This window comes from Watersipora subatra, chromosome 1 (genome assembly GCF_963576615.1).
Source record: "Watersipora subatra chromosome 1, tzWatSuba1.1, whole genome shotgun sequence".
NCBI lineage: Eukaryota > Metazoa > Bryozoa > Gymnolaemata > Cheilostomatida > Watersiporidae > Watersipora > Watersipora subatra.
Genome location: NC_088708.1, coordinates 10,713,238 through 10,723,677, shown reverse-complemented (window position 1 = coordinate 10,723,677; position 10,440 = coordinate 10,713,238). Strand labels below are relative to the sequence as shown.

The following is a 10,440-nucleotide window of genomic DNA, read 5'->3' as shown; positions in this document are numbered from 1 at the left end:
CCAGCTCATACTACCTCACTGTTTTACCTATCAACTCATGCTGCCTCACTGTTTTACCTATCAGCTCATGCTGCTTCACTGTTTTACCTACCAGCTCATACTACCTCACTGTTTTACCTATCAACTCATGCTGCCTCACTGTTTTACCTATCAGCTCATGCTGCTTCACTGTTTTACCTACCAGCTCATACTACTTCACTGTTTTACCTATCAACTCATGCTGCCTCACTGTTTTACCTATCAGCTCATGCTGCTTCACTGTTTTACCTACCAGCTCATACTACCTCACTGTTTTACCTATCAACTCATGCTGCCTCACTGTTTTACCTACCAGCTCATGCTTCCTCGCTGTTTTACCTATTAACTCATGCTGCCTCACTGTTTTACCTATCAGCTCATGCTGCTTCACTGTTTTACCTACCTGCTCATACTACCTCACTGTTTTACCTATCAACTCATGCTGCCTCACTGTTTTATCTATCAACTCATACTGCCTCACTGTTTTACCTATCAGCTCATGCTGCTTCACTGTTTTACCTATCAGCTCATGCTGCCTCACTGTTTTACCTATCAACTCATACTGCCTCACTGTTTTACCTATCAGCTCATGCTGCTTCACTGTTTTACCTACCAGCTCATACTACCTCACTGTTTTACCTATCAACTCATGCTGCCTCACTGTTTTACCTATCAGCTCATGCTGCTTCACTGTTTTACCTACCAGCTCATACTACCTCACTGTTTTACCTATCAACTCATGCTGCCTCACTGTTTTACCTATCAGCTCATGCTGCTTCACTGTTTTACCTACCAGCTCATACTACCTCACTGTTTTACCTATCAACTCATGCTGCCTCACTGTTTTACCTACCAGCTCATGCTTCCTCGCTGTTTTACCTATTAACTCATGCTGCCTCACTGTTTTACCTATCAGCTCATACTACCTCACTGTTTTACCTATCAGCTCATGCTTCCTCACTGTTTTACCTATCAGCTCATGCTTCCTCACTGTTTTACCTATTAACTCATGCTGCCTCACTGTTTTACCTATCAGCTCATGCTTCCTCACTGTTTTACCTATTAACTCATGCTGCCTCACTGTTTTACCTATCAACTCATACTGCCTCACTGTTTAACCTATCAACTCATGCTGCCTCACTGTTTTACCTATCAGCTCATGCTGCTTCACTGTTTTACCTACCAGCTCACACTACCTCACTGTTTTACCTATCAACTCATGCTGCCTCACTGTTTTACCCATCAGCTCATACTACCTCATTGTTTACCTATCAACTCATGCTTCCTCACTGTTTTACCTATCAACTCATACTGCCTCACTGTTTTACCTATCAAATCATGCTGCCTCACTGTTACACCTATCAACTCATGCTGCCTCACTGTTTTATCTATCAGCTCATGCTGCCTCACTGTTTTACCTATCAGCTCATACTACCTCACTGTTTTACCTATCAGCTCATATTACCTCACTGTTTTACCTATCAGCTAATGCTGCCTTACTGTTATACCTATCAACTCATGCTGCCTCACCGTTTTATCTATTAACTCATGCTGCCTCACTGTTTTACCTATCAGCTCATGCTTCCTCACTGTTTTACCTATTAACTCATGCTGCCTCACTGTTTTACTTATCAGCTCATGCTGCTTCACTGTTTTACCTACCAGCTCATACTACCTCACTGTTTTACCTATCAACTCTTGCTGCCTCACTGTTTTACCTATCAGCTCATGCTGCTTCACTGTTTTACCTACCAGCTCATACTACCTCACTGTTTTACCTATCAACTCATGCTGCCTCACTGTTTTACCTACCAGCTCATGCTTCCTCGCTGTTTTACCTATTAACTCATGCTGCCTCACTGTTTTACCTATCAGCTCATGCTGCTTCACTGTTTTACCTACCAGCTCATACTACCTCACTGTTTTACCTATCAACTCATGCTGCCTCACTGTTTTATCTATCAACTCATACTGCCTCACTGTTTTACCTATCAGCTCATGCTGCTTCACTGTTTTACCTATCAGCTCATGCTGCCTCACTGTTTTACCTATCAACTCATACTGCCTCACTGTTTTACCTATCCGCTCATGCTGCTTTACTGTTTTACCTATCAGCTCATGCTGCCTCACTGTTTTACTTACCAGCTCATGCTTCCTCGTTGTTTTACCTATTAACTCATGCTGCCTCACTGTTTTACCTATCAGCTCATGCTGCTTCACTGTTTTACCTACCAGCTCACACTACCTCACTGTTTTACCTATCAACTCATGCTGCCTCACTGTTTTACCCATCAGCTCATACTACCTCACTGTTTTACCTATCAACTCATGCTGCCTCACTGTTTTACCTATCAACTCACACTACCTCACTGTTTTACCTATTAACTCATACTGCCTCACTGTTTTACCCATCAGCTCATACTACCTCACTGTTTTACCTATCAACTCATACTGCCTCACTGTTTTACCTATCAACTCATACTGCCTCACTGTTTTACCTATCAGCTCATGTTGCTTCACTGTTTTACCTACCAGCTCATGCTGCTTCACTGTTTTACCTATCAACTCATACTGCCTCACTGTTTTACCTATCAGCTCATACTCCCTCACCGTTTTACTTATCAACTCACACTACCTCACTGTTTTACCTATCAGCTCATGCTTCCTCACTGTTTTACCTATTAACTCATGCTGCCTCACTGTTTTACCTATCAACTCATGCTTCCTCACTGTTTTACCTATTAACTCATGCTGCCTCACTGTTTTACCTATCAGCTCTTGCTTCCTCACTGTTTTACCTATCAACTCATACTGCCTCACTGTTTTACCTATCAGCTCATGCTTCCTCACTGTTTTACCTATCAACTCATACTGCCTCACTGTTTTACCTATCAGCTCATACTACCTCACTGTTTTACCTATCAGCTCATGCTTCCTCACTGTTTTACCTATCAGCTCATGCTTCCTCACTGTTTTACCTATTAACTCATGCTGCCTCACTGTTTTACCTATCAACTCATACTGCCTCACTGTTTTACCTATCAACTCATGCTGCCTCACTGTTTTACCTATCAGCTCATGCTGCTTCACTGTTTTACCTACCAGCTCACACTACCTCACTGTTATACCTATCAACTCATGCTGCCTCACTGTTTTACCCATCAGCTCATACTACCTCACTGTTTTACCTATCAACTCATGCTGCCTCACTGTTTTACCTATCAACTCATACTGCCTCACTGTTTTACCTATCAAATCATGCTGCCTCACTGTTACACCTATCAACTCCTGCTGCCTCACTGTTTTATCTATCAGCTCATGCTGCCTCACTGTTTTACCTATCAGCTCATACTACCTCACTGTTTTACCTATCAACTCATGCTGCCTCACTGTTTTACCTATCAACTCATACTGCCTCACTGTTTTACCTATCAGCTCATACTACCTCACTGTTTTACCTATCAGCTCATGCTTCCTCACTGTTTTACCTATCAGCTCATGCTTCCTCACTGTTTTACCTATTAACTCATGCTGCCTCACTGTTTTACCTATCAACTCATACTGCCTCACTGTTTTACCTATCAACTCATGCTGCCTCACTGTTTTACCTATCAGCTCATGCTGCTTCACTGTTTTACCTACCAGCTCACACTACCTCACTGTTTTACCTATCAACTCATGCTGCCTCACTGTTTTACCCATCAGCTCATACTACCTCATTGTTTACCTATCAACTCATGCTGCCTCACTGTTTTACCAATCAACTCATACTGCCTCACTGTTTTACCTATCAAATCATGCTGCCTCACTGTTACACCTATCAACTCATGCTGCCTCACTGTTTTATCTATCAGCTCATGCTGCCTCACTGTTTTACCTATCTGCTCATACTACCTCACTGTTTTACCTATCAGCTCATACTACCTCACTGTTTTACCTATCAGCTAATGCTGCCTTACTGTTATACCTATCAACTCATGCTGCCTCACCGTTTTGTCTATTAACTCATGCTGCCTCACTGTTTTACCTATCAGCTCATGCTTCCTCACTGTTTTACCTATTAACTCATGCTGCCTCACTGTTTTACCTATCAGCTCATGCTGCTTCACTGTTTTACCTACCAGCTCATACTACCTCACTGTTTTACCTATCAACTCATGCTGCCTCACTGTTTTACCTATCAGCTCATGCTGCTTCACTGTTTTACCTACCAGCTCATACTACCTCACTGTTTTACCTATCAACTCATGCTGCCTCACTGTTTTACCTACCAGCTCATGCTTCCTCGCTGTTTTACCTATTAACTCATGCTGCCTCACTGTTTTACCTATCAGCTCATGCTGCTTCACTGTTTTACCTACCAGCTCATACTACCTCACTGTTTTACCTATCAACTCATGCTGCCTCACTGTTTTATCTATCAACTCATACTGCCTCACTGTTTTACCTATCAGCTCATGCTGCTTCACTGTTTTACCTATCAGCTCATGCTGCCTCACTGTTTTACCTATCAACTCATACTGCCTCACTGTTTTACCTATCAGCTCATGCTGCTTCACTGTTTTACCTATCAGCTCATGCTGCCTCACTGTTTTACTTACCAGCTCATGCTTCCTCGTTGTTTTACCTATTAACTCATGCTGCCTCACTGTTTTACCTATCAGCTCATGCTGCTTCACTGTTTTACCTACCAGCTCACACTACCTCACTGTTTTACCTATCAACTCATGCTGCCTCACTGTTTTACCCATCAGCTCATACTACCTCACTGTTTTACCTATCAACTCATGCTGCCTCACTGTTTTACCTATCAACTCACACTACCTCACTGTTTTACCTATTAACTCATACTGCCTCACTGTTTTACCCATCAGCTCATACTACCTCACTGTTTTACCTATCAACTCATACTGCCTCACTGTTTTACCTATCAACTCATACTGCCTCACTGTTTTACCTATCAGCTCATGTTGCTTCACTGTTTTACCTACCAGCTCATGCTGCTTCACTGTTTTACCTATCAACTCATACTGCCTCACTGTTTTACCTATCAGCTCATACTCCTTCACCGTTTTACTTATCAACTCACACTACCTCACTGTTTTACCTATCAGCTCATGCTTCCTCACTGTTTTACCTATTAACTCATGCTGCCTCACTGTTTTACCTATCAACTCATGCTTCCTCACTGTTTTACCTATTAACTCATGCTGCCTCACTGTTTTACCTATCAGCTCTTGCTTCCTCACTGTTTTACCTATCAACTCATTCTGCCTCACTGTTTTACCTATCAGCTCATGCTTCCTCACTGTTTTACCTATCAACTCATACTGCCTCACTGTTTTACCTATCAGCTCATACTACCTCACTGTTTTACCTATCAGCTCATGCTTCCTCACTGTTTTACCTATCAGCTCATGCTTCCTCACTGTTTTACCTATTAACTCATGCTGCCTCACTGTTTTACCTATCAACTCATACTGCCTCACTGTTTTACCTATCAACTCATGCTGCCTCACTGTTTTATCTATCAGCTCATGCTGCTTCACTGTTTTACCTACCAGCTCACACTACCTCACTGTTTTACCTATCAACTCATGCTGCCTCACTGTTTTACCCATCAGCTCATACTACCTCACTGTTTTACCTATCAACTCATGCTGCCTCACTGTTTTACCTATCAACTCATACTGCCTCACTGTTTTACCTATCAAATCATGCTGCCTCACTGTTACACCTATCAACTCCTGCTGCCTCACTGTTTTACCTATCAACTCATACTGCCTCACTGTTTTACCTATCAAATCATGCTGCCTCACTGTTACACCTATCAACTCATGCTGCCTCACTGTTTTATCTATCAGCTCATACTACCTCACTGTTTTACCTATCAGCTAATGCTGCCTTACTGTTATACCTATCAACTCATGCTGCCTCACTGTTTTATCTATCCGCTCATACTACCTCACTGTTTTATCTATCAACTCATACTACCTCACTGTTTTACCTATCAAATCATGCTGCCTCACTGTTACACCTATCAACTCATGCTGCCTCACCGTTTTATCTATCAGCTCATGCTGCCTCACTGTTTTACCTATCAGCTCATACTACCTCACTGTTTTACCTATCAGCTCATATTACCTCACTGTTTTACCTATCAGCTAATGTTGCCTTACTGTTATACCTATCAACTCATGCTGCCTCACCGTTTTATCTATTAACTCATGCTGCCTCACTGTTTTACCTATCAGCTCATGCTTCCTCACTGTTTTACCTATTAACTCATGCTGCCTCACTGTTTTACCTATCAGCTCATGCTGCTTCACTGTTTTACCTACCAGCTCATACTACCTCACTGTTTTATCTATCAGCTCATGCTGCCTCACTGTTTTACCTATCAGCTCATACTACCTCACTGTTTTACCTATCAGCTCATACTACCTCACTGTTTTACCTATCAGGTAATGCTGCCTTACTGTTATACCTATCAACTCATGCTGCCTCACCGTTTTATCTATTAACTCATGCTGCCTCACTGTTTTACCTATCAGCTCATGCTTCCTCACTGTTTTACCTATTATTTCATGCTGCCTCACTGTTTTACCTATCAGCTCATGCTGCTTCACTGTTTTACCTACCAGCTCATACTACCTCACTGTTTTACCTATCAACTCATGCTGCCTCACTGTTTTACCTATCAGCTCATGCTGCTTCACTGTTTTACCTACCAGCTCATACTACCTCACTGTTTTACCTATCAACTCATGCTGCCTCACTGTTTTACCTACCAGCTCATGCTTCCTCGCTGTTTTACCTATTAACTCATGCTGCCTCACTGTTTTACCTATCAGCTCATGCTGCTTCACTGTTTTACCTACCAGCTCATACTACCTCACTGTTTTACCTATCAACTCATGCTGCCTCACGGTTTTATCTATCAACTCATACTGCCTCACTGTTTTACCTATCAGCTCATGCTGCTTCACTGTTTTACCTATCAGCTCATGCTGCCTCACTGTTTTACCTATCAACTCATACTGCCTCACTGTTTTACCTATCAGCTCATGCTGCTTCACTGTTTTACCTATCAGCTCATGCTGCCTCACTGTTTTACTTACCAGCTCATGCTTCCTCGTTGTTTTACCTATTAACTCATGCTGCCTCACTGTTTTACCTATCAGCTCATGCTGCTTCACTGTTTTACCTACCAGCTCACACTACCTCACTGTTTTACCTATCAACTCATGCTGCCTCACTGTTTTACCCATCAGCTCATACTACCTCACTGTTTTACCTATCAACTCATGCTGCCTCACTGTTTTACCTATCAACTCATACTGCCTCACTGTTTTACCTATCAACTCATACTGCCTCACTGTTTTACCTATCAGCTCATGCTGCTTCACTGTTTTACCTATCAACTCATGCTGCCTCACTGTTTTACCTATCAGCTCATGCTTCCTCACTGTTTTACCTATTAACTCATGCTGCCTCACTGTTTTACCTATCAACTCATGCTTCCTCACTGTTTTACCTATTAACTCATGCTGCCTCACTGTTTTACCTATCAGCTCTTGCTTCCTCACTGTTTTACCTATCAACTCATACTGCCTCACTGTTTTACCTATCAGCTCATGCTTCCTCACTGTTTTACCTATCAACTCATACTGCCTCACTGTTTTACCTATCAGCTCATACTACCTCACTGTTTTACCTATCAGCTCATGCTTCCTCACTGTTTTACCTATCAGCTCATGCTTCCTCACTGTTTTATCTATTAACTCATGCTGCCTCACTGTTTTACCTATCAGCTCATGCTTCCTCACTGTTTTACCTATTAACTCATGCTGCCTCACTGTTTTACCTATCAGCTCATACTACCTCACTGTTTTACCTATCAACTCATACTGCCTCACTGTTTTACCTATCAGCTCATACTCCCTCACCGCTTTACTTATCAACTCACACTACCTCACTGTTTTACCTATCAACTCACACTACCTCACTGTTTTACCTATCAACTCATGCTGTCTCACTGTTTTACCTATCAACTCATGCTGCCTCACTGTTTTACCTATCAACTCATACTACCTCACTGTTTTACCTATCAGCTCATGCTTCCTCACTGTTTTACCTATCAGCTCATGCTTCCTCACTGTTTTACCTATTAACTCATGCTGCCTCACTGTTTTACCTATCAGCTCATACTACCTCACTGTTTTACCTATCAACTCATACTGCCTCACTGTTTTACCTATCAGCTCATACTCCCTCACCGTTTTACTTATCAACTCACACTACCTCACTGTTTTACCTATCAACTCACACTACCTCACTGTTTTACCTATCAACTCATGCTGTCTCACTGTTTTACCTATCAACTCATGCTACCTCACTGTTTTACCTATCAACTCATACTACCTCACTGTTATACCTATCAACTCACACTACCTCACTGTTTTACCTATCAACTCACACTACCTCACTGTTTTACCTATCAACTCACACTACCTCACTGTTTTACCTATCACTTCATGCTGCCTCACTGTTTTACCTATCAGCTCATGCTGCTTCACTGTTTTACCTATCAGCTCATGCTGCCTCACTGTTTTACGTATCATCTCATTCTACCTCACTGTTTTACCTATCAACTCATGCTGCCTCTCTGTTTTACCTATCAGGTAATGCTGCCTCATTGTTTCACAGGTAAAGAATAGCTCTTGAGTCAATCAAGGCAGGAATGTCATTTGTGCCGCCTTCCCTCTTCCCTGCACTCACGCCAAGTCAGCTCAACCAGGCTTGGTTCCCCGAGATTGATCAACTATCCGATGAGACAGTCATATCTAAAGCAGAAGAGATGTACGAAGCCTGGAGAGATTTGTATGCTAATCAGGGAGATGGGTATCTTCCTTATGGTACTGCTTTCGCTTATCTTGTGGTCGTCATCATGCAATTAGCATTAAAAGTGGAGTCAGCAAGATTAGCTGTCAACAGCTTACCCAATGACCTTGTTTCATCACGGCTCAATATAAGAATGCTCATGAGCTTCGTCGAAAGTTTTGATCAAACAATTAGTGCAAACTTAGTCTATTAGTTACCATGGTGACGATCGGTGAACGTTTCTTTGCTATTTCACTTTCAAGTTTTAGTTTGTGATGCATTCTTCAAAAGAGTTTTTGTTCTGCAGGTAAAGTAGGAGAAGAGTTTTTGTTCTGCAGGTAAAGTAGGAGAAGAAGCATCTACAGACCAGAGAGAGGAGACAAGCGCGAGTGATAATACATCTGATGATGATGTTGATACAGATGTATTGGATGATCAGGAATCTCTTCATGACGCTGATATAGAAATGACCCCTGTTAATAACAACGTCTCACCTGTTCTCTAATCTCATTTTGCATTACTGCTTCAAGCAATTCTAGTTAACATGTCAACTATATCTATGATTGTCAACCAGTTAGGATTCAACATCTGGTTAGAATTTTTGTCTTCACCAAATTTCACCTATTCAACCAGAAGCTATTCAAAAGTGCTTTCTAAGTTTACCGTGTTATTATCTAAAATCGCTGATCACTATTTTTTTATTTTCTCACATTTGCAGCAGTCCCTTGCATTCAGTCATGTATCTTTTAACCTTCGTGAATATATCGCTCTGCGTAATAAGGATGTTGAAACAGTATACCTATAGGCTAATGCCATGTGATTTTCTTGATCCTAACAACTATGACGATGATACTAAAAAAATGTCAACCGTGTGTGTAAGAGAACAAAAGTAGAAATTTTGCAAAAAGTAACCTTATGATTAGCAACGGTATGAGGCAAAGAAAAACTGTAAACAGAAAGACCTTAAATTCCCATGACTACTAATGTATGAATAAACTTGTTATTTGGTAACTTGGCCATTATGCATTAGATGTAACCAGATTGCATCCCAGGGTTGATACTACCACCCAAAAGGCCCATTAGGTTTTAGGGGGGTTTTAGACCATGGTGCACTGTCAGTGAATTTGCTACTTTAGAAAGGTTTTCACAGCCAAGCCAGTGAAAGGGCCCATGTTTCTCAGTCTTCTTCACACAGTTCAATGGTGATTTTAAGGTCAATTATTTTTATAGTTTCTGAATCATATTAGATGTTCAGCAGGGCGTGGAACCTGGGCGCCCCAAGGCAACTCCCAGTATTTAGTGGGAGCATTTCAAATTGACCAACCAGGTGATTGGGAGTACAATATCCAAGTTTGGGCCTAGCCAGGTGGGTGTTTTTTTCAGAGTATTAACCCTGGGCATTGCATAGCCTACTCTGTTATTAAACATGGGTGCTATCCAGTATTTATTTATTAACACAGTGGTCACAACACTTGCCACATTTTCTACTTCATGTTTCCAAACGAATGTTTTTGACAGTTAATCACAAATACACCACTC

General features: G+C 41.7%; 1 protein-coding gene across 1 annotated transcript; it reads left to right on the top strand.

Annotated features, from left to right (window-relative positions):
- The first annotated feature begins 8,732 nt into the window (after positions 1-8,732).
- On the top strand, positions 8,733-9,678 carry LOC137394197 (anaphase-promoting complex subunit 15-like). Its single transcript, XM_068080920.1, has 2 exons — positions 8,733-8,936; positions 9,240-9,678. Exons 1-2 carry the CDS (start codon positions 8,762-8,764, stop codon positions 9,404-9,406), a joined length of 342 nt encoding a protein of 113 aa, XP_067937021.1. The 5' UTR covers positions 8,733-8,761; the 3' UTR covers positions 9,407-9,678.
- The last annotated feature ends 762 nt before the right edge of the window (positions 9,679-10,440 follow it).